Here is a 26,353-nt window from a genome sequence, read left to right on the forward strand (position 1 = left end):
CACGATTTTTTTTACGTCGTTTTCCCAAATAACGAGATTTTTTTTACACGGTTTTTGCAAAAGCACGATTTTTCGTCTGCGCGTAAAATTGTTACAGTAAGTAGCAGTAACGATAACAAACTATAATAGGCTGTTTTTTACACAGTTTCATTTTACACGGTTTTTGTTTTACAAGATTTTTTTTACGACGTTTTTCCAAATAACGCGGTTTTTTTTACGACGTTTTTCCAAATAACGCGTTTTTTTTACACGATTTTTTTTTGCACGGTACGTAGAATCGTGTAAAAAAGAACTTTACTGTATTTGGTACGGACTTTTTATGCATAACATTACTTCGGGTTAATATATATGCTGTATTATTACACTAATACTTGCTCAAAACTCTATTTGCTATAATGGCAGCAAAGCCTCTTCGCTCAGTTTTTATCATATAGGTATATTTGCTATGCCATTACTCGATGCGAATTTAAAAAAAAATAAACTGCTTAGCAAATCTAGTTTTCATTGACAGAATAATAATTCAAACCTATTCGGAGTTGGTTTCACCATTGACTAGAGAGTAGCATTCCGTGAAATATTTTAGTTGCTTTAGTAATACGTTATTGTATATTGTTGAAATTATCTGACACATTACAGAACTAAATTTATTTCGACATTCGGCGATTTTCTGTGCAAGACCGTGACAAACCTGAAAGGGACGATAAAAAAAAATGTATAATCAGTTTAATACAACTCAAAATCAGTCAGTTCCAAAGCATTCGAATGTCTACGTAATTAACCTGCAAAGATGACTTAAGCGTTGAAATCGCAGCTACGACCCAAGTTATCCTGACTTTGAGTTCTATTAAACTATTTATTTCAGGTCGCATTGATTTACGTGTTCCAATTTTTCATTATTATTCCATATATTCCAATATATTCCATATATTCCAATTTCATTATTCATTATCAAAGACAAAAAACGTCAGTAGTACCGCTAGGGTTGATTTGGGCAAGCGTGCACACCCATTAGCAAAGAAAAAAACTGTTTCACGAGAATAAGTTAGTAGGCAATAGGCTCACATGGTGGCGAGTAACGTTTCGAATAAGGACGAAGATTTTTCGTCGAAGAGGTACGTCCGTTTGTCTGTGGTCAAATGGTGAGTAAAATCAAATGGAAACCTTTCTACTTTCTACTTAGCTTAAATAATCTGTAACAAAGAAACATGTAACAAAAGACACGGAATATTTTTTTGTCAAAATAGATAAGCCCCCTCATCTTTAAATTGGTTAGGTAATCTATGCTATAAAAACGATACAAAACGGGTTATGGAGAAGTTCGACTATTATAAAAATCAAAGGGGCGATTAGACCTTTCATTTGACAAAAAGGTTGTGAAAATCGCTCCAGCCTCTGAGAAAAAATGTGGAAAGGATTCTACAGAGATATTTTTATTTCACATAGAAACCACAGACAAACAGACGTGCCTCTTCGAACTAAAACCCTGAAAAATCTTCGTCCTTATTCGAAACGTAACACTCATGCGCCATGATGTGAGCTCATTGTCTATTGACTTATTTTCGTAAAACGGTTTTTGTCTTTGCTAATGGGTGCGCACTCTTACTTAAATCAAAAACATCATATCAAGAAGACTGGCATCTCTGGATCGATCCCATACAAATGACAAGCGTCAAATCAAACAGCGCACTCCATCTATCAAAGGAAGTTTGCATCGCGTTTGCATCACTTTTACTCGAAAGACTGCGCTGCCAAAATTGTCGCTCAATCTCAGGCAGAGTTCCCAGTCTTCTTGATATGATGTTTTTGCTTAAATCAACACAAGCGGCATTACTGAATGTTTTTGTCTTTGATAATGAACGTGTGCACGCTTGCTTCTAGCGACACTAGCGGCATTATTGCCCAATAAGCAAAATTGTAAAATTATCGTTATCTTTCTGGTGATGAAATCGTCATCGACTGGCACGTCTGTTTGTCTGTGTAGAAACCATTGATGAATCATATTACAGAACATATTTTACCTATTCCTTAGTGTATTTCTAATAACTAATATTAAGCTGGAGGGTGACAATCATTAATCACTTCTTATTATTTTTCCAGAACCTGTCGGAATAAATTGTACCATAAAACGGTAACTCCAATTGAAATAGCGGTACAATGGTAGACACACAGCATTTTTGTCTACGATGGAACAATTATCAAAGCAGTATTACCTCTGCTTTTGAAAATCTACGAGATGACGAAGACTTTGTCGATGTGACACTTGCTTGTGATGGACGAAGCCTCAAAGCACACCGTGTTGTTCTATCAGCATGCAGTCCGTACTTCAGAGAGCTGCTTAAGGTAAGGTTTTATATTAATTTCTAGCTAGTTAAATATTTTCGGTAATATAAACAGCTTAATGTTTCTCATAACACATTAGCAAAATATTAAAACTGTGTCCTTTTCCAACCAAAGTGTGTTGGAAGTGAATATGTTACTAACCAAAAAGCACGTTTTAGGCTTCTGTTGTTGCAATTCAGTTTCTCCAGCAACACACATAAACACGCTGTGTGAAAGGGCATTCATTTTAAAACCTGAACGCAACAGCGCAGCATTGGTGCGCCAATATTAGTGTTTTTAAAAGCATCCGCTTTTTATTTTTGTCTACACGCTTGCTGCACGTAACGTGCAACTACAGTCAAAGATCGAAAAAGTTGACTTGAAAGTAGGACATGCTGTAAACTGCAATCAAACCAATAAGCAAAAAAAAAAAAAACAATAATTTGAGAAAGTGTCCTTCAAAGCGCTTAAAATGAGATGCCACGTTATTCAACAAAACTGCAGCTTCAGCAGCGCAGAGCAATGCAATTGAACGATGCAGAAATATATCGTCATCGTCGCCAGCATCATGGAAAGGTATAAGAAGAGATTTCACCGAAATATTTACCCTTTGCGTCTACCATGCTTGAATTTTCAATTCACATTACTGCATTCATGGCGATCCGCATCTAGACATAGGAGATGGAACGAAAATGAAAGTTTACATAATTATTTAAGCATCTGGGCTCTATAGGCACCGACAATAGTCTTTCAAGATCCGCATTTGGAATAAATAACAAATAAAACAGGGATTTAAACATACATTCAAAATCAATGATATCATTAGTATTGCACACTTAGTTTTGCCAGTATTTTTTTGTAAACTTGGCCTAAATTGGAACAACAGTTTTTTAAGAAAAAAAAAATAAAAAACTTTACACATACTATTTCAGATAATACTGTAATTGAAGTTTTATAATTCTTTCATTGAATCATATATAGAGCACGCCCTGCAAGCATCCCGTAATAGTACTTCAGGATGTGGCATTCACAGATCTCCATGCGCTTGTAGAATTCATCTATCACGGCGAAGTGAATGTTCATCAACGATCGCTTAGCTCTTTTCTGAAAACTGCAGAAGTGCTGAGAGTGTCTGGACTGACACAACAACAAGCTGATGAAACTCATAATGTAAGTCTTCGAAGATAAGATTAATGTCTTTCTGGTACACAAACATTGTTGAATATGCACAATAGAGTTACAATTATTATCAGTATTTTTCAGCCGTACCTGAAATAAATCAACGTATCAATTATTTAATCTTCTATAAAACTTGTCTTCCTCATCCAACTCTCTGTAATCATAAATTACAAGTACAAAACAGCTTCGTCATCAAACTACCGTGACATAAGCTACTTCTATACTTTTTAACTAGAAACTAGACAAGCCGTGACTTACCAAAAACCGAATACATGAACAACTAACCGTATTGCAAACAAAACTACAGGTACACCAATGCCGGATTGTTTCGGCAAAGTTGTTAATCATAACTTTGCAACATCTGATTTTTATTGTGAAAACTAAAAAAAGATGTTTTAATGAAAACTACAAGAGATTACCTAAACTTTGCAGACTGTCCGATCATGATGAATTCAGAAAAAAGTTAAATCTTTTTCTCACAGGATGAGTTTTTGGCACGATAGAATAATTATCCATAACGTTGCCAAAAACCAAAGATGACTAGAAAATCGATTTACACTGGGGTCAATTTTTTACTACACTATGCCAATCAAACACCCGTTTTGGCTGTACAAATATTTTTAATCGCCAACAGAGTGCCCTATTGGTGAATAAAAGTATTTTGATTAAAATATTTTTACAACCAAAATGGCATAGTGTCTTTGACAATGTTGTAGATAATAATTTTTTGTCGAACTGAATTTCTATTTTTAACAACGGTTTTTACCCGTTAACACGCAAGTTCATTAAGCAGACAGTATGTGAAGTAGGGAGAGCGAAAAATAAGCGAACTGGAAACTGGTCCCGTCCGGATGCGGTATATTTTTTCAAATCTGTATCAATAATTTTGTCCTTTCAAAAATATGCACGCTGCGATAATAAAATCAAAAACAAATATTTATCAAGAAATTATAGACTTTTCTTATTGATTTTTCCATGATCGGACCGCAATATTTGGGTAATCTCTTGTAGTGTTCTTATTTTTTTTCGGAAAGACAAAATTATTATCTACAACAAACCATTTTGACTCTTAAAATATTTGTATTGATCAATATCTTCCCAACATAGCGTTTTTCAATAGCTTCTCAAAAACAAGTCGTATTTCGAAAAATTAAACCAATATCACAAAATGGCACAAAAATGGTCGATTAAATTGGTTGTCCGTTTTTTGTGGATTTGCTCAGCATGCAAATTCAACAGTATTTATATTTGTTGTTAAAGTTTTGAAACTACCGTTTTTTTCATTCGCGTGCTACACGAGGCAGAAAAAGTGTAGCTCGGGTATAACTCGAAAAAATCTAACATCAGGAGTTTTTTAGGAGCCGACTACCGACTTATAATAATAATGATATTTTTAGAGTAAAAACGGTTTGTTTCATGCGGTGTTTTTGGCAGAGTATAATGTCTTCGAAAAAGTAGTAGATAATAATTTTGTCCGTAAAAAAATTCCACACTGTAAAAAAAATTGGAATAGAATGTTTTTTTTTCACGAATTTTAATTTTTACATTTTTTACTTCTCTAAGCTTAAACATTTCAATCAAACCCAAATTAATCTACCTAGTGGTAAGACCCAGCCTTTCTCATCCGAACTTTTTAATTGTTCAAATAGAGTTACACAACACTCCCATTTAGAAAAAAATACATATATTTATATATATATATATATATATATATATATATATATATATATATATATATATATATATATATATATATATATATATATATATATATATATATATATATATATATATATATATATATATATATATATATATATATATATATATATATATATATATATATATATATATATATATATATATATATATATATATATATATATATATATATACAGTCAGGTTTTTTACGCGGTTTTTTATACGCGGTTTTTTTACGAGGTTTTTTACGCGGATTTTTTAATTAACGCAGTTTTTTTACGCGGATTTTTGAATTAACGCGGTTTTTTTTACGCGATACCGCGCTAATTCAAAAATTATTTCACGAATTCGAAAAAATTCGGGAGAATCAACTTGGGTTGGAACCAGAAACTTTTGAGTGTTTATCTAGTAAAAGACTTAGTCCAAAAAATACTCTCCGCCCACCGAAAGATCCGGAATGACCGTCAAAGAGGACAATTTTAAATACTGGTTCTAGAGCGTTGCGGGTTTTTTCTAAAGCCCTTCTTGCTGGACTACTTTACGCGGATTTGTGGCCGCAGGGCACAGTTTTACCAGAGCGGCGGCACAAACAATGAGCTGGATACCGGATTTATAGTGCTGGGCAGAATGCAGAGTCGTGCGATCAAGTGGCAGGCGTTCAGCGACACGTTGTGTTTGTTGAGAATAAAAGGCCGGTTCTACAACTACACCATCCTCAATGCCTACTGCCCTCACGAAGGACGTCCCGATATAGAGAAAGAAACGTTCTACCCACAGCTGGGGAAACTCTACGATAGCTGCTCGCGTAGAGACTTCAAGATCGTCATTGGGCACATGAACGCTCAGGTCGGTAGGGAAGATCTATATAAGCCGGTGATTAGCCCGCACAGCCTGCACACCGTGACGAACGGCAACGGCCAGGGATCAACTTCGCAGCTTCCCGCAGACTGGCAGTCCGAAGAACCTGCTTTCCCCAAAAAGACATTCACGAACCCACCTTGAGATCACCTGACCAACGTGCAACAAACCAAATTGACCATGTTCTCATCGACAGCTCTTTTTACTCAGACATACAAGCGTGCGCACCAATTGTGGTGGGGGTATAGGCATAACCATTTCGATCGAGTCTAGTGCGACGAAGTAAAAAGTTGAAGATGTACCTGATACGACTGGTAGTTCTCTACGGAATCGATACATTAACCTGATCCTATGAAATCACTTCTCTTCAGCAACCCTGTTTAGGACTAGGGGGCGCAGCGTGCACGATCGACCAGATCGAAAGAGACTTGCGGGTGATCAGACGTCTGGGAAACTGGCGAAACACAGCCCAAAACCGAGCAGCATGGCAACAACTCCTTGACACAGCACGAGCCACCACGGCTTTCGTCTTATTGGTAAGGTAAGTAAGAGAGCTAGGTTTGAGAATCGATCCTGGGCATAGTACTAGTTCTCAGCCAATGAATGATGACATCTCAATTTGTGTTGATTCTGATGCTCTGATAAGAAATATGGAATGTATTTGACTACAATTTTTCTCTAGGAAATTCTAGGGGGGGCTTTAAACTTGCCCCCCCGTAGTTGCGCCCATGTATATATATATATATATATATATATATATATATATATATATATATATATATATATATATATATATATATATATATATATATATATATATATATATATATATATATATATATATATATATATATATATATATATATATATATATATATACATATATATATATATATATATATATATATATATATATATATATATATATATATATATATATATATATATATATATATATATTTTTTTTTTGTTTCAGGTGGAGGGGAAATTTGCATCCAAACCCCTGAGGTGACCAACCTCAGGGAGTGTGGGGTTGGTTTGAATCAGTGACCGGACCCACTAAAACCCCTCCAGTCTCCAGCCCATAATACTCCCCGGGACCACCGCTAGGTATTGCTTCGGGGAGCGGCTTTTGTGCTCTGTGCACCCTCTTGGTTCTTTAGGTATCTTTGCTAACTTAGCTAACTAACCTGGAGACTGGCCGTTAGCTAACACTGGCGTGTCGGTGGTCAACCTGTCGCCTGTTTTGCAATTCTAAAACTATTTGAGAGGCGGCTGTACAAACCGCCCTCCAAATGTTTGGGTCTTTACACATCCTCCGAACTAGGTTGACCGGAGTGGTGTCTGGCCCGCTCACTACCATCATGTCGCTCCGCGCATGCACAAAACGAGGGCACACGAAGAAGACATGCTCAGCAGTTTCTTCCGCATCCGCGCACTCGGGACACATGGGGGACCCCGCATGCAGGAATCTGTGTAGATACTGCCTGCGGCAACCATGACCTGACAGAATCTGTGTCAAGTGGAAGTTAACTTCTCCGTCGATGCGTCCATCTACCCTTTACGGAATTGGACCATTCCTGCTGCCATCTGATCATCGAGAATGACCTTCTGGTGCCTCGTATACCCCTTGTGTCACGTTGATCGAAGCATTCTACGTCCTCCTTAATGGCTATGCTGATAGGCATCATGCCGGACAGGACGCAGATTGCGTCGTATGACACTGTACGGTACGCGCTCACAACCCTCAGGCACATGAGCCTGTAGGTACTTTCCAGTTTACGACGATGACTGTTGGTACCTAACGCTTTGGACCACGCTGGCCCACCATACCTAAGTATGGACGAAACCACGCTGGCAAGAAGTTTACGCTTGCTGCCATATACCGCTGAGCTATTCGACATCATTCGAGATAGTCCTGCAGCGGCCGTTGAAGCCCTCTTACAGGCATAGTCGACGTGACTCTTATATATATATATATATATATATATATATATATATATATATATATATATATATATATATATATATATATATATATATATATATATATATATATATATATAAAGTTCGATACCAGTGTAATTATATAATTATATAGGATCTTATTGCACCACTAGATCTTTGAAACTAATTTAGTTAAAATCAGTCCAACCATCTCTGAGAAAAGTGAGTGAGTTTAACCAGCCTCTGGAAAACATTTCTTTACATAACTTTTGAACCATATGTTTAATCTTTATGAAATTTATAAGTTGAGAGTTCGGAAAATAGCCCGTTCATTTGACATCAGATTTGTTAAAATCGGTTGTGTAGTTTCTGAGATATTGATGTTTCGTGATTTTTACATTTTGATACATAACCTCTAAACCATTCCGCGTCGAACACTCGACAGAAACGGACGTGCAAAGTGGTCGTTCTATTACAATCCGGTCCGTGTGTACGAATAGCCAAACAAAAGAGTGTATTATTCAAGGCCATCAGTTGACAGTCGAGTCCGTGTCGCTGTGCTGAGTGATCTCACACCCGGCTCACTGCTGGTGGCTGTATTGGTGCTGCTGTACTGGTGCTGCTGGCTGCTTTGGGTGCAGCTTCGAACGATCGGACAACCACTGCTGGAAGGAAGAAGTAAAGAGGTACGTGTTCTTGTCGGCGCTAGTTCGCTAGTGCGCTACATTTAGCGCGATGGATATAGATCCCTCGCCTCCCGTGCCACCATCCCCGAGCCCCCCTGACCCTGACCCTTCTGTTCACCCCCTCCCCTGTTCGTTCTCCAGTCCCCCCTCGCCCCAGGCTTTACCCGGACGGATCTCAACAGGGCAGCTATACTGTTTATTTTCGTCCAAAGGCAGGAGTGAATTCAAAGCGATTAAACATACTGAAAATTTCAAAAGACCTGACGAAGGGGTACAAGGCCGTGACCGAAATTTCCAAGGTCCGACCTAACAAGCTCCGTGTCGTGGTCAGTGATCTGGCACAGGCCAATGCTATCGCTTGCTCTGAGCTCTTCACACGCGAGTATCGCGTTTACATACCCGCACGAGACGTGGAGATCGACGGTGTCATAACCGATTCGAGTCTGTCTGTCGAGTGTATCCTAAAAAGCGCAACCGGTTGCTTAAAAATTCCGAAACACAGGCGAAGATTTTGGATTGTAAGCAATTGCGGTCCATGTCTCTCGTCGGCGGTAAAAAAGTTTACACTCCGTCAGACTCGTTTCGCGTTACGTTTGCCGGATCTGCACTCCCTAGCCACGTCTCGATCGACCGGGTTCGTCTGCCTGTGCGATTGTATGTACCCCGTGTTATGAATTGCACCAATTGCAAGCAGTTAGGCCACACAGCCGCCTACTGCTGCAATAAGGCACGATGTAGCAAGTGTGGGGAGACTCATGCGGAAGGTTCTTGCAGTGTTAATGCTGAAAATGTATTCACTGTGGGGAAAACCAGCATGAGCTCTCCACATGCCCGGTGTACATGCAGCGCAGAGATAAAATCAAGCGGTCACTTAAGGAGCGTTCAAAGCGTTCTTACGCTGAGATGCTGAAGAAGACCGTGACCACTTCTACCATAACATCGAACCCCTTTGATCTGTTGCCCTCCGATGAAACCGATTCTGACGATTCATCAGCGGGAACATCTTATGCCAATCCTGGGGAGTCTAGGAAGAGGAAAAATGTTTCTTCTCCTAAACTTCCCCGTAAAGGTCCTAAGATTTCCCAAAGTGTAATGAAAAGTACGAACAAACCAAACAGTGCTGCGGAAAAACCGAAGCAAACTCCTCCTGGGCTTGCAAATTTAAAGTCCCAGAAAGAGTTCCCAGCACTGCCAGGAACATCTAAAACCCCAGTTGTTCCTTTTGCACATCCAGTTGATGAAACAAACGCTGGATTAGTGAAATTTTCTGACATTGTGGACTGGATTTTTGAAAATTTCAATGTACCCGATCCAATTAAAATTTTTCTTACAGCATTCCTCCCAACAGTTAGATCATTTTTGAAGCAGTTGACTGCCCAATGGCCCCTCCTTGCAGCGATTGTATCCTTCGATGCCTAATTCAACTGCGTATATGAAGGATTCTATCTCTGTCTTACAGTGGAATTGTAGAAGTATTTTACCAAAAATTGATTCGTTTAAAGTTTTGATAAATAAAAACAAATGCGATGCATTTTCCCTTTGTGAAACTTGGCTTACTTCAAATATTGATCTCAACTTCCATGATTTTAATATTATTCGCCTTGATCGAGACACCCCATATGGAGGAGTACTTTTAGGGATTAAAAAGTGCTATTCTTTCTATCGTATTAACCTCCCCTCGATTCCAGGCATCGAAGTTGTCGCATGTCAAATGACAATACAAGGTAAAGAGCTTTGTATTGCCTCAATATATATTCCTCCCAGAGCACAGGTTGGGCAACGGCTGCTCTTTGATTTAATAGAACTTCTTCCCTCGCCACGTTTGATTTTGGGAGACTTCAACTCTCATGGCGTGGCTTGGGGTTCCCCATACAATGATAACCGCTCCTCTTTAATCTATAACCTTTGCGATGACTTCGACATGACTATTTTAAACAACGGTGAAATGACACGTATCCCGAAACCTCCAGCGCGCCCAAGCGCTTTGGATCTATCCTTAGGTTCGACGTCGCTACGGTTGGATTGCACATGGAAGGTAATCCTTGATCCTCACGGTAGCGACCATTTGCCTATTCTTATTTCAATTAATAACGGGTCGACTCGCATGCGACCAATTGACATTCCGTATGACCTCACACGGAATGTCGATTGGAAGTTATACGAGGAAATGATTTCAAAAGCGGTCGAGTCGATTCAACATCATCCACCACTTGAAGAGTACAACCTCCTCGCGGGCTTGATTCTCGACGCCGCGTTGCAAGCCCAAACGAAGAAATATCCCGGCGTAACGATCAAAGAACGGCCTCCCACTCCGTGGTGGGACCAAGAGTGCTCCGATGTCTACACGCAAAGATCCGACGCGTTTAAGGCCTTCCAGAAGGGAGGTATACCTGGCGACTATTTACGGTATTCGGAGCTTAATACCAAGCTTAAAAGTATGGCTAAAGCAAAGAAACGCGGATATTGGCGTCGGTTCGTGAACGAGACGTCGAGGGAGACATCGATGAGCACTCTTTGGAACACAGCCCGAAGAATGCGGAATCGCGTAACGGTCAACGAAAGCGAGGAGTCTTCAAGTCGGTGGATATTTGATTTTGCCAGGAAAGTATGTCCGGACTCTGTTCCTGAGCAAAACATTGTTCGCGATGCGTCTCCGGGCCACGACGCGATAGAATCACCTTTTACGATGGCAGAATTTTCAGTTGCCCTCCTGTCCTGTAACAATAACGCGCCTGGGTTAGATAGAATCAAACTTAACTTGTTGAAGAATCTACCCGGCAATGCCAAGAGGCGCTTGTTGAACTTGTTCAATAAGTTCCTGGAGCAAAACATTGTACCGCAGGATTGGAGGCAAGTGAAGGTGATCGCCATCCAAAAACCAGGGAAACCAGCTTCTGATCACAACTCTTATAGGCCGATTGCAATGCTATCCTGTATCCGGAAATTGATGGAAAAAATGATACTCCGTAGTTTAGACCATTGGGTCGAATCAAATGGTCTACTATCAGATACTCAATTTGGCTTCCGCCGTGCCAAAGGGACGAATGATTGTCTTGCGTTGCTTTCAACAGATATTCAGCTGGCGTATGCTCGCAAAGAACAAATGGCGTCTGCGTTCTTGGACATTAAGGGGGCTTTTGATTCCGTTTCTATTGACATTCTTTCGGGTAAACTTCACCGACAAGGATTTTCTCCAATTTTGAACAATTTTTTGCACAATTTGTTGTCCGAAAAGCACATGCATTTTACGCACGGCGATTTGGCAACTTTTCGCATTAGCTACATGGGTCTTCCCCAGGGCTCATGTTTAAGCCCCCTTCTTTACAACTTTTATGTAAATGACATCGACGAATGTCTGGCAAATTCATGCACGATAAGACAACTTGCAGACGACAGTGTAATCTCTGTTATAGGAGCCAAAGCTGCCGATTTGCAAGGACCATTGCAAGATACCTTGGACAATTTGTCTGCTTGGGCTTTACAGCTAGGTATCGAATTCTCTCCGGAGAAGACTGAGATAGTAGTTTTTTCTAGGAAGCATGAACCTGCTCAGCTTCAAACACAATTAATGGGTAAAACGATTTCTCAGGTTTTGGTACACAAATATCTTGGTGTCTGGTTCGACTCTAAAAGCACCTGGGGTTGTCACGTGAGGTATCTGATGAAAAAATGTCAACAAAGAGTGAATTTTCTTCGTACAATAACCGGACAATGGTGGGGAGCCCACCCAGGAGGCCTTATAAGGCTTTACCAAACAACGATATTGTCTGTCATTGAGTACGGGTGTTTCTGCTTCCGCTCCGCAGCAAACACACATTTGATCAAACTGGAGCGAAACAATATCGTTGTTTGCGTATCGCCTTGGGTTGCATGCAATCGACCCATACGATGAGTTTGGAGATCTTAGCTGGAGTACTACCATTGAAAACCCGCTTCTGGAGCCTGTCTTCTCGTATTCTAATCAAATGTGAGGTCTTGAACCGTCCCGTGATTGAAAATTTTGAAAGGTTAATCGAACTTAATTCTCAAACCCGTTTTATGACATTGTATTTCAATCACATGTCCCAAAATATTAACCCTTCTTCGAATATTCCAAATCGTGTCGACTTATCAAATACTTCTGATTCTACTGTGTTTTTCGATACATCCATGATAGAAGAAACTCGTGGAATCCCGGATCATTTACGCGTGCAGCAGATCCCTAAAATTTTTTCCAATAAATATCGAAACATCAACTGCGACAATATGTACTACACTGACGGATCACTTCTTGATGGGTCCACTGGCTTCGGTATCTTCAATAACAATTTCCCAAGGTATCCCCAAGGTATCGACGAACCCGTGGTTCAAGGGGTTGGATGTAGGTCGGGATTTCATTTGCGTGATGTCCCGGCTTATGTCCAATCACTATAGATTTGACGCGCATCTCCGTCGTGTTGGGCTCGGGGAGAGTGGTATCTGTGCCTGTGGTGAAGGTTATCACGACATAGAGCACGTTGTTTGGTCATGCCCTGTACACCGTGACGCCAGGTCTAGATTAATAGCTTCCCTGCAGGCCGAAGGTAGGCAGCCGGCTGTTCCTGTTCGTGATGTCTTGGCGAGCCGTGACCTATCCTACATGTCCCTTATATACGTTTTCCTGAAATCCATCCACGCCCCAGTTTAGTCCTATCCCCTTCCGCCTACATCCAACCAAACGACAAGAACACGTTAAGACCCCGGATCCGGAAACAGCAATCAGACCCGCACGATACTCTCAAGGCCCGATGGAAACAACCCAATATGCCAGTCCGTAATATCTTGGCCCAGCAGCGGAACAAATTTAATATGCTGCTTACCTATGGCAATGAAAACCATCAAACAGCAAACCTGTGCTTTTAATGCAATGCTCTAGCTTTAAGTTAGATTTAGTTTCAGCTCGTAGTCGGCAGCGAGGATAAAAAATTTGCTTTTAGTTATTAAGATACTTTAGAAAGTAAGCTACCAGATATAATTGGCGCCGTTAAACATTGAATTGTATTTGTGCCGTGTCAAATAAACTATAGATGAAGAAAAAAAATAACCTCTAAACCAAAAATCCGATTACATTGAAATGCAATAGCAACCTATGGCGCAGCTAGACCTTTCATTTGCAATTGATTTCACGGAAATAGGTCCAGCCATCTCTGAGAAAAGTGAGTGAGAAAAAAAGTTGCACATACACACACATACACACATACATACATGCATACAGAAAATGCTTAGCTAGTCGAATTGAGTCGAGTGATATACGACATTCGGCCCTCTGGAGCACTTTCATACCTTTAGTTTTTTCAGTAATTGCTATACCTTTCTAGGAGAAAGGCAAAAAATCAGATTCTTAACAAGTGATTTTTTTTTAATATTTAATCCATAATCATATTACATAATTAGAACATTGAACTTTACTTTCTTTTTTTTTTTTTTGTTTCTCGTTTGATTATACAACCATCAATGTTTGGTTGAGGGGTAATATATACAAAATGCTTACAAAAACAAGGCTTGTTTCATGATTTTTTTTTTACAGGACATGTGAGATGTAAGGTATATAAATAATATATCATTGGATTAAGCAACTCTTAAAGAATATAAAAAAATGTTATTGCTATTTTTTTACAAAATGGCGGCTGTGCAGCGATTGCTGTAAAACGCTTTTTTCAGGTTCTTCCGCGGCGAGCAGTAGAAGTCGTGCCCAACGCTACCCATAACCAAAACAATTTTTTTTTAATTATCTACATAAGTGTCGCTAGTGAAGTACACATGGTTATATTTTTAGAATTTTTTTTCGCAAAATGGCAACGGTTTGAAAAAAAATTTCTTTTTAGATAAAAAAAATCGACTTTCATTGTTTATAACTTTCGTTGTTGCTAATCAATCACCAAAATCGTGTGTACTTCACTAGATTATCTAATGAAAAAGCCACAGTTAAAATTTCAAGTCAATCGGACGTAAACTTTTTCAGTTCTACTGCTCGCCGATTTTAAAAACATGGTTTTGAGAAAAACGCGTTCAAAGTTTCAATATGCTATAAATCTTTAGAATCGCAATAATAAAGCCCCTAATAATTTTTTTACCTTCAGTCAGCTATCCCTGCGCCGTAAAGTTGTCCTTCCTGGGCTTTATTTTCCTCTTCTTCCTTTTTGTTATCTGATGTTAGGCTGCGCTTAGCCTCTTTCGCCATATCAGGCATGTGATGCTTAGCGACTTTATAGGTACTTTTAAGTATAACTCACAGTTAAAAAGTATAGAAAAACTCAAACAAAAAACGTACACAATGAGAACGGCTGATCGACGCAACAAAGGGAAATTGTCAGTAAACACGCGCTGTAGAGACGCTATAACGATCGAAACTTGATGCAGCGACCTCTATACTTCAAATTTGAAACACGATAACGATCAGAAGTAGCTTCTGCTAGTTTACAAAGCCTCGAAAAACGAGCAACGCCAAAATAATCGCAAAATGTGATTTTGGAGCACAAAGTTGTTCGATAAAAATTAATTTAAACGATATTTGAGTTTAGATCAGTACTTGGGCGATGTAGATTTTGATTCTAGGCTAGTTTTAGCATGATTTAAGCCAATAAAAATTAATGACAAGAAAAAAATTTTTTTTTAAGATATTACCCCTTAATCTTTTGTAGTTTGAAAACCAAAAAAAAATTTTTTTTCCGTATATTATTTTTGTTGAAAAAAAAATTCTTTTTCACGCTGTATGTTTTATTCAGAAAAACAAAATTATTATATCTAAAACTTTCTAAAACTTTGTCGACGACATCACACACATCAAACGAACAGAGTTAGAGCCAAACAAAACCTAAATTAATCCGCCTAGCGGTCAGACCCAGCCTTTCTCATTCAAACTTAATATTTGTAGAAATATGAACGCTTCAATCCAATAAATGTACATTCACTCTTTGGGTTTTTAAATATTTATGTTGTAATTGAAGTATAAAACATAAAATTTGACGTAATATTAGTGCTTTAGAAATAGCGAAATAAAAGAAATGACTCTTATTTTCGAACAATTTAATCACGAGCGATACCGGAAACGTTCAAATAGTACGATACCACATTTAAATTATGTTGAGGCCACATATATCGTTCAAACCAAGTATATAGTTTTAATATAGTCTTTGAATTTCTTTTCTTTCCATAACTATTGGGCCACATATTAAATTGTTATGAAAATTTTTATTTGTAAGTTTGAGAGATAACTCGTTTGTATGACACTAGTAATGTTCGAATAAGTTGTGTAATCTTTGAGATAATAGACTTTCGTTGTTTTATTAACAATTTAATACATAACGGTTGCTTAAGTACGATTATAATCAAATGAAATGGGAACGTGTAGGGCAGCCAAACTTTGAAACCACGTGTTCAATCATAATTCATCAGTTAACCCTCAACTAGCCCGTTCATCTGAAATATCAAAATTGTTCAAATCGGTTGTGTAGTTTCTGAGATAATGAAGTTTCGTGATTCTCACATTTCGGTACATTACAGACGAAGTTACTGTTCGATTACAGTAAAATTCAATAGCGTGTTATGAGGCAGCTAGATTTTTCATTTGACACTAATTTTGTGGAAATCGGGTCAGCCATCCCTGAGAAAAGTGAGTGAGTCCAAGTAGTCTTCGGAAAATGTTCCTTTTCATAGCTGGATTTCACATTTTTAATCATAACAGGCAAAGTAATAGTCCGATTGCAAAACAAATCTATAGGGTTTTATGGGACAACTAGACCTTTCATTTGACACTGATTTTATAGAAATCGGTCCAGCCATCTCTGAGAAACATGAGTGAGATTAAACAGTCTTCAGAACACGTTTCTTTTCATAACTTTTGAACCACAAGTTCAATCATTATAAAATTCAAAAGTTAAGGGTATTTCTACCGTTCATTTGAAATCAATTTTGTTCAAATCTGTTGTGTAGTTCTCGAGATAATGATGTTTCATGATTTTTACATTTTAATGCATAACCTCTAAACTAGAAATCCGATTACAATGAAATTCAATAGGGTCTTATGGGATAACAAGTCCTTTCATTTGCAATTATTTCATTGAAATCGGTTTAGCCATCTCTGAGAAAAGTGATTTAAAATAAAAATTTGCACATACACACACATACACACACATACACACACATACATACACACACATACACACACACATATACATACACACACTCACACACATACAGAAAATGCTCAGCTCGTCGAGCTGATTCGAGTGACATATGCCATTCGGCCCTTTGGAGCACTTTTACACTTTCGGTTTTGAAAAACCTTGACTAGCATCACAGTGAGGTTAAATCTTCGGTTTTGGTTATATGTAGTATGTAATGTTTCGAAAATATAATTTCACTTAAATTCTTCAAGGAAAGTGAGTTTGAATGAGGAAAAGTTATCGTTTAATTTAAAAACACCACATCAAGAGCTCATCTGAGATCCCAAGGCAGTCTTTTTCACTTATTTCGAACACTTCGTTTTCTGCATTTACTAATTACGTACCATTGTTTTATTTACAAGTGTGTGAACAGGATTATGAAACATGAAATTACGTAAATATGTCTCGATAAACTGATAAAACCTCACCGCTGGTTTTGCTTTCAAGTGTTATTTGTGAAGTAACAAAAGAAATAACACAGCTTAACCGAGCAATCCGAGTCAAGCAGTATCCAGAGAAATAGACAAAAGTTCTATGAATTTTGTTTCCTTCAAGTTTGATTTAGATCCTACAAAAAAAATTAAAGAACTTGAATTGTCAACATCGGAGGATTATGTATCATGACTTCGTGAATTCAACATAATTTTACAATTGGGCCGATTCGGAGTATGGCACACTATGGTAACTAGACGGTGAGTAGAGACAGTGGTAATTCGCGGCAAAAAAGTTGAAAATTCGCAGGTGGTAAAATATAAAATATTAGGAATTCGCGGTAATTTCCCGGCAACCTTTTCTTTAGAAAACGCCAAATGAAGCGCTTTTTTGGGTAAAAACAATAAAAAAAAGTCAATTAGTCAATTTTATATACGGTAATTTAACCGTAAGAATCATGATTTCTGTGCAGAATGGACTATACTTTCAAATTGTCTTCAATCATATTTTGGGGTCGGCAGGCACGTATTATTAATGTTATTCTGACTCCCGCAGCATTCGCATCTACCGAGTTTCCGGGAATTTATAGATATTTATTTACCAACCGGAAAACCTGAAGAAACCGTCAGCGTTTCGAATACTTACCAAAATTATAATATCAATCTCCTCACGTATCCTGTTGCGTATTTTTAATATGCAAAAATGTTTGCTACTTGAACTAGGTAAGTACATCTTTCAACTTCGATTTTGCACACTCTGGAACTCTATCATGTAGGTCTCCAATTGCCAAATTCTTTGCCCGAAGAGGATCTAAGAAACTGAACCATCCGAAAACAATTCAACCCAGGCTGACAAAATCTCGTTTTAAGTAGTACTCTTCTATCTTATTGTTTGCGTATAAAAAGGCCTCTCGTTGCCATCGAGGTGCCCATTATTCTTTAGATTTGTCCGTGTTGCTGGTTTTGCAACATTTCACGAATTTTTGGTAATTTCGCGGCCGATGCTGGATTTCGCGGAATTCGCGGCTCCCGCGAAATCGCGATTTACCACTGTCCCTAACGGTGAGGAACCTGTGGCTTGAACCCACCGTAGTAAAGATGAAAAGCGTGACAACACCTGCCGGGAAGAATGTAAGCCATTCCCGACTACTTGCGAGAAGCAATGTATCGACCATTAAGAAACCCCCCGACGCAGACACAGCCAACGCTCATCTTAAGTGGTCTCGGTGTTGTGTCCGGTAGGAGCAATAGGGTTTTTCGACTTACTTTATCAGGAAAGTATCACTATATAAGCACCTGCACTACTGATTGCTTTATAAATACCTATATTAGTGAGTTTTCGCTTCGAATTTTAAGCTTTACATTTTTGAAGTAAGGTCTCCTGAATCCATACGCGATGAAATATTTATTGCTCAATCTGTTTGAAAAATTAGAAAAAAACACAGACACATTTGCGCCTCACGAAAACGGAGAGGGGTTCAGAGGGTTGGTATCGATCGGTGAAACGTCCGATTTGCGCCTGATTTTTAAAGTTTCCATACGATTTTATATGGGAAAATCCACTTTTTCAAAACTTTTTCTATAGAGATGTCCAGTTGGCTTTTAAAAATATATCAATACATGATATTTGTAGGAAATTTTCCTGGGAAAAACTCTTCTGAAGACCGAAAGGCGCTACGATGCTTGTAGAAACAGCTATTCAACTCAATCTGATTGAATGTCTGACGGACGGCTCACCATTGAAATTTTCCAGCAATACTGCTACGCATGCTGCTATTGCAAACTTGCTTAAGTATGAGAAATAATTTCGCGTGGAATATTTTCGAAGTGTGATTATTGCTCATAGTATCTTCGGGGAAGCCTCCAAGATAAATTTAAGCGATATCATTTCTTATCACATGGGTGAATTTGCAACAGCAGCATGCTGCAGAAGTATTGCTAGTAAAATTCAATGGTGAGCCGTTTGTCAGATATTCATTCAGCCTGGGGTGAATATCTTTTTTCACGTGCAAAGTAGTGCCTTGCGGTCTTTAGAAGAATTTTTCCCAGAGATATTTCCTATAAATATCATGTATTGATATATTTTTAGGAGCCAACTGGACATCTGTATAGAAAAAGTTTTGAAAAAGTGGTTATTCCCATATAAAATCGTATGGAAGCTTTAAAAATCGGGCGCAAATCAGGTGTTTCACCGATCGATCTGAAAAGTTACACAGTTGTTATAGGACCCATGAGGAACACGAAAAGTGCATGGGAGTGAAAAAATAACCCCATCGCTTTTTTCCCATATAATCGTGTCCCAGTCTAGTGTGTATGTGTGTATGCGTGTATGTGTGTATGTGTGTATGTACATATGTGTATGTGTGTGTTAATTTATGTGTATGTGTGCGGTAATATATGTGTGTGTACGTGTGTATGTATTTATGTATGTTTCAGGGATGTTACGGATGTGATTTTTCAAACATCTGCAGATGCGGATGCGGATGCACGATTGCAGATGTAGATGTGGATGTCAATTTTCATGTGGATGTTCCGCATTCGCGGATGCGGATGCGGATATCCGCAGCATCCCTTGTGTTTTATTTTGCTTATTTCACATGACCATGTCCCTTCCCAGTGCGAAAGTTATTTAGGGGTAATATCTTCCAAATGCTCAAAAAACAAGGCTTTTTTCATGAATTTTTTTACAGGACATTTGAGATGTAAGGTATATAAATAATATATCATTGGATTGAGCAACTATTGCAGAATAGAAAAAATATTTTTATATTTATATTTAATTATAAATTTTTTAATTATCTACATAAGTGTCGCTAGTGAAGTACACATGATTATGGTTAAAGTTTCACTTTTTGACCAACGGATAAAATGCACTGGTGGTTCATGAAATTGTCGATATCGAAAGTTATTTTTGATACCAAATGTCTTGGAACTGCATAATTCTCCTTCTCATTGCATTCAGAAGATTACTTTCTCGAAAACGGACCTTATCTAAAAAAAATCGAAAAACTAGACTTTCTGGGACTTGTAATTTTTTGAAAACTTTCTCATCTTAAAAATAGCAAACTTTGAAAAATCATACCCCGTAAAAATTTGCACGATTTTTGAAGTCTGTATGAAAAGGATGTAGAAAGATTATGGGAAAAGCGACTTTTTATACTGTTTTGTGTATCAAAAAGATTGTATCTTTCGATTCGTTGTTGAGATTCCAGTTTCTAACAAACAATCTTTATATTTTAGTTAGCTCAAGTACAAACACCCACGGGCTCTGACAGCCGCACACCAGTAGGTCATCATCATCCTAGTTATACGGACAAATTGGTAGAAGATGCGCTGTTTGCCCAGAACGTGCCACCTTCGTCACATTTGAATAATCTTCACCACTCTCCTGCAGCGCACGGCGGATCCACAGTAAATCAATTACTTAGAAGAGCGGCAGCCGCAGCCGCGTTAAGACGGGAGCGAAACAATTCCAATCAATCTGATGAGCTCTCATTAAAACGCCATCGAATGTCAACCGAGAACAATATGCTTGGTAATAATAACAATTTAGACGTGGTGAGTCATATGCCACAAATTACTGCGACGGATTTTTCTACAACTATGAAGACAAACAATAGTACTCCGCTCTCCCCGCATATTAAAGAACAACATCGGCATGAGAGCAATAAAACGCCCAACGGTAAGAAAAATATTGTCGGTCCAGTTGAAAATCGAATTTCTCATCTGGCGACAATCGATTTTTTTTGTGACGTAACGTCAGAGGTAATGCGCTATATAGCACGTCTGATATTCTATACAGCGCACTACTTTCGACGTTAAGTTTAATGCAAGGTATGGGAAAATTGATTGTCACTAGTCGAGAAACTCGGCTTTCGACTGAATCGACAAAATATCGTTATATTATACAAACAAAAAACTTATTTATCCGTGTGGTTTCAAACAGGTAATAACAATAACAGTATAAATATCAACAACAACACGAACAATTTGAATAACAACAACAGCAACAACAATCTAAATGCACACAGCAAAGATAATGCATTAGCGGAACCGTTGGCCGGAAGCCTGGGTAGCATAGCCACTAACGGAGGGAGTTTGGGTTCGAATACTGACAAAGAAAGCCTTACTCCATCACCATCTGTGCGCTCGAACGACGATGTGAAATCAGAACCCATGGAACTAGTGTGTAGTTCCAACGTCGAACATGAAAACAGTTCCGATTCAATAATCGATGAGCCTCATGCGATTCAGCATCCTGCAGATATCAAGAGATCCATTAGGTAAGACAGTTTCAATAATATTGATAATATTCATTCAACTTGATTGAACTAAACTGCCGGTACCCGCATAACTGTCCCATACTGATTTCGGTCACTTTTGAGTTATCATCGGGAATCGACTTAATTGTTATCATATTTTCTGGGAAAAAATTAAAATTGATACTTTTGTATGGAAAAAACATGGAAAAAATACCAAATTGATTTTGTCCCATATTGAAAGTACCCGCATTACAGTCCCACTGCATAGTGGAACAAACTGCAAACATATAATTTTGCTCCAGCGTAGTGTATGTCGGATTATTTTGGCATATAGAAGTATGTCATTTAATTAACTAGACTAGAGTTGTTTTTCTGTAGTACAATCTGCGTTGCCAATGATACTGCCGGTTACTGGTTGAATTTATATGTCATGGGACGAAATATGCGAGTACTTTTGAAATGTACCCGCATATTTTGTCCCATTTTGTCTTTTTTTAAAGTTATATAACGTAAAACCAATTCCATTCATGGTTTCTTGTTCTCAACGATAAACTTGTGGTGCCATGAAACTGTTATGGACATTGGTTCTGGATATAAGTGCTGGAAATCCGAAAATTGACGGATAATATTAAATCGCCGTTTTCTCAAGATGTTGTTTTTCATTATGGGACAGTTATCCGGGTACCGGCAGTAAAGTATAAAAACCTAAATTAATCCACCTAGCGGTCAGACCCAGCCTTTCTCATTCAAACTTTTATTTGTGAAAATAGATTTACATGAACGCTTCAATCCAATAAATGTATATTCACTCTTAAAAAATATTGATGTTGTAATCTATACATATAAAAACGCAATCCGGTCTGTCTGTCTGTCTGACCCATATAGGCTCGAAAATTACCGAACCGATCGGCGTGAAAATTTGTATATAGGGGTTTTTGGTGCCGATAAAGGTTCCCATGATAGTCTGAGATCCCTCCCTTTTCTGGAAGGGAGGGGTCCCATACAAATGAAACATAAATTTCTGCACAACTCAAGAACAAACCAAGCAAATGAAACCGAATTTGGCATGTAGATGTTTTAAGGGGTAAAAAATATGTCCATAATGTTTTGATACCCCTCCTTCTTTTGGAAGGGAGGGATGCCATACAAATGAAACACAAATTTCTGCACATCTCGAGAGCTAACCAACTAAATGGAACCAAATTTGGCAGGTGAATGTTTTTAGTGGTAAAAAATATGTTCCATAATCGACCTTAGGCAACGTTTTGGATTGTAAAATGGCAACTTCCGGTTTCTGGAAATCAGCCTAAAATGGACGATTCCCGTTAAATATGAGTATTTCCGGAACCAGAAAGATGCACAGAAGCTAAAAATTGATCACAGACACAATCTTGAAAAACAGTCCAAAGTGACCGAATACCACCCAATATGAGTATCTCCGGAGCCCGAATGTTGCAATAACACCACTATGAATTGTAGGATGGCAACTTCCGGTTTCTGGAAAACAGCCAAAAATGGCCGATTTCCGTCTGACATGAGTATCTCCGGATCTAGAATGATACACAGCAGCTGAAATCGACCACACATCCCATTTTGGATTCTAGGTTGGCGACTTCCGGTTCCTGGGAAACAGCCAGAAAATCTGCTAAAAATGACCGAATACCACCCAATATGAATATATTCAGACTTAAGGCGATGTACAGAAGCCAAAAGTCGAGGATATTGTCATTTCGATAAACCCAATCATTTCAAACGATTTGTTATTTGACTTTGATCTTATCCTATGGCCGATTCGTCGTGCATTTGCAGACTTTTAACACATCGCAAGGAATCAATTAAATTGGAACGTTCAAATAGTAGGATACCACATTTAAATTATGTTGAGGTCACATATATCGATCAAAGCAGGTATAGTTTCAAATAGAATTTCTTTTCTTTCCATAACTTTTAAGCCAAATATAAAATTGTTATGAAGTTTGTTATTTGTAAGTTTGAGAGATGAATCGTTTGTATGACACTAGTTATGTTCAAATAAGTCATGCAATCTTTGAGATAATAGACTTCCGTTGTTTTATTAACAATTCAATACATAACGGTTGCTTAAGTTCGATTATAATTAAATGAAATGGGAACGTATAGGGCAGCCAAACTTTTAAACCATGTGTTCAATCATAATTCATCAGTTACCCCTTAACTAGCTCGTTCATTTTATATCAATATTGTTCAAATCGGTTGTGTAGTTTCTGAGATAATGAAGTTTCGTGATTTTGACATTTCGATACATTACAAACGAAGTTACAGTCCGCTTACAGTAAAATTCAATAGGGTGTTATGAGGCAGCTATACATTTCATTTGACACTAATTTTGTGGAAATCGGGTCAGCCATCTCTGAGAAAAGTGAGTGAGTCCAAGTAGTCTTCGGAATATGTTCTCTTTCATAGCCTGATTTCACATTTTTAAACATAACAGGCAAAGTAATAGTCCGATTGCAAAACAAATCAATAGGGTCTTATGGGGCAACTAGACCTTCCATTTGACACTGATTTTATGAAAATCGGTCCAGCCATCTCTGAGAACCATGAGTGTGATTAAACAGTCTTCAGAACACATTTCTTTTCATAACTTTTGAACCACAAGTTCAATCTTCATAAAATTCAAAAGTTAAGGGTTTTCATTTGAAATTCAAAAGGTAGCCCGTTCATTTGAAATCAATTTTGTTCAAATCGGTTGTGTAGTTTTCGAGATAATTATCCGATTACAATGAAATTCAATAGGGTCTTATGGGACAACAAGACCTTTCATTTGCAATTAATTTCATGAAAATCGGTCCAGCCATCTCTGAGAAAAGAGAGTGAGAATAAAAATCTGCACATACACACACACACACAGACAGAACGAATTATTTCAAAATAAATTAATAGAAACTCTCAGATATTTCTTGATACCCCTTTGAACTATATCATATAAAAAATTTCTCCACGTGGGAGAGAAATTTTTTAGATTCAAACTAATTTTCTATAATGGCGTATGCATTTTGGCATAGATTTGGTCCATTTTTTGTAGCTCAGAAACCATTGCATGAACAGAAAAACTGTTCGAGAACAATTGTGCTATAAAAAACAATATATGCAGTCATGGAGAAAATAATAAATACACTTGCAGTTTTGGTTAATTTTCCATATTTGCGCACTGATTTAAGTAGTTATATGATGTTATGTTAGGGGACATTCATAAATGACGTAGCATTCGAGGGGGGAGGAGGGGGTTTGCAGTTTTGTGACGAAAGGTGACGAAGGAGAGGGTGGGGGGTCGAGCCAAGCTACGTAGAAAATATTAAACTAAGAAAAAAAAACTGGATTTTTTCTGATTGTTCTTGTTTATCACTGTTTGTTTAGGGTATTTTTATTCCTTTTTTGTCTTTTGTTGTTCATTTATGACATTTGAGAATAAAATTTGCAAAACAAAATTATTATGGGGGGGGGGGGATTTAGTTGGTTGTTATAAAGCTACGTAATTATTTAGAGGGGGGTCATGATTTTGTGACGAAATGCTACGATGGGGAACAGGGGTGTCAAAAATAGACTAAAAAAGCTACGTCATTTATGGATGTTGCCTTACGTCATTACTAGAGACAGTGGTAATTTGCGGCAAAAAAATCAAAATTCGCGGGTGGCAAAATAGAAAATATTCAAATATCGCGGTCATTTCGCGGCAACCTAAATAAAGAGATTTTTTAAAGGATAAAACAAGAAACAACTGTTTTATTTAATTTAATATGCGGTAATTTACCCGTACGATAATTTCTTTGCATTATTACTAATTCAAAGTACATGCTTTATCAATTTTTTTTAGCGCTATTGCAATGTTGGCAGGCACGTATTATTTCAGTTATATTGGCTCACGTTACGTTCCGATTCGATAGATAGAGTTTCCGGAAAAACGAAAATATTTAATTAAAAACCAGGAAAGGTCAAGAAAATTTCCGCGAATCGAATTAAATTATAAAACCAATCTCACTGTCGGATATAAAAAAATGCTTGCTTGTACGCCCTCAGTTCATCTCGCAATTTGGATTTTGTCCTATCATGTAGGTTTCCAAAACCATTGATCCAAGTGAATCTAGCAGCCGAATCTTTCGAAGACAACTCAACTTAGGTTAACAAAATCGCGTTGTAAGTGAGCGATTTAGTACTGTTTCATCTTTTCGGTTGCGTATAAAAAGGTGTCGCGCTGCTATCTAGGTGCCCATTAATATTCAACTTTGCCCGTCTAGCTGGTTTTCATGAATTTCGCAGGTTTCAAATCGAAATGTTTCATAATTGACATAGAATGGTGCTGTTTTCTATTACTTTCGGGGGTTTTAGTGAATTTCGCGGCCGATGCTGGATTTCGCGGGATTCGCGGCTTCCGCGAAATCGCGATTTACCACTGTCCCTAGTCATTACGATCTGCAGACACTCTCTTCCAAAGAGGAACGGAGAAATAACTGGAGTTTTTCTGTGTCGGTGATTCCGAAAGTTTTTTGCGTGAGTTAGTGTTTTTAAGGTGGCGAAAAAAATAAATACATTTTTGAGTTTTATTTCTCTACCTTTCACGTTACAAAACTCACTTTCAATATTTCGTGGTCTGCCCTTTGTTTTGTAAAACCATATTCAATCTTCGTGGTATGTTTACCACCAGGTTTTCACGAGTCTAGCATAGCACACCACGCTGCCTGTACGACGTTCCATAAATCTGTTTTATTCTTTGGATGACGCTTTGCAACCTAGACTTTCACAATCTTCTA

The 26,353-nt window shown here is 38.0% G+C and overlaps 1 protein-coding gene across 11 annotated transcripts in view; it reads left to right on the forward strand.

Moving 5' to 3' along the window:
* LOC129717605 (broad-complex core protein isoforms 1/2/3/4/5) overlaps positions 1-26,353 on the forward strand; it is a 192,128-nt gene that overhangs the window by 113,408 nt on the left and 52,367 nt on the right. For all 11 annotated transcript variants that reach the window (XR_008726713.1, XR_008726714.1, XM_055667625.1 and 8 more), the window contains exons 2-5: positions 2,098-2,340; positions 3,301-3,489; positions 20,545-20,986; positions 21,251-21,587. Coding sequence is in view for 9 of the 11 variants with exons in the window: in XM_055667625.1 (XP_055523600.1) it covers positions 2,155-2,340; positions 3,301-3,489; positions 20,545-20,986; positions 21,251-21,587 (1,154 nt within the window). In the remaining 2 variants the exon portion in view is untranslated. The remainder of the gene's footprint in view (positions 1-2,097; positions 2,341-3,300; positions 3,490-20,544; positions 20,987-21,250; positions 21,588-26,353) is intronic.

The sequence above is a fragment of the Wyeomyia smithii genome, chromosome 1 (assembly GCF_029784165.1).
Source record: "Wyeomyia smithii strain HCP4-BCI-WySm-NY-G18 chromosome 1, ASM2978416v1, whole genome shotgun sequence".
Lineage (NCBI taxonomy): Eukaryota > Metazoa > Arthropoda > Insecta > Diptera > Culicidae > Wyeomyia > Wyeomyia smithii.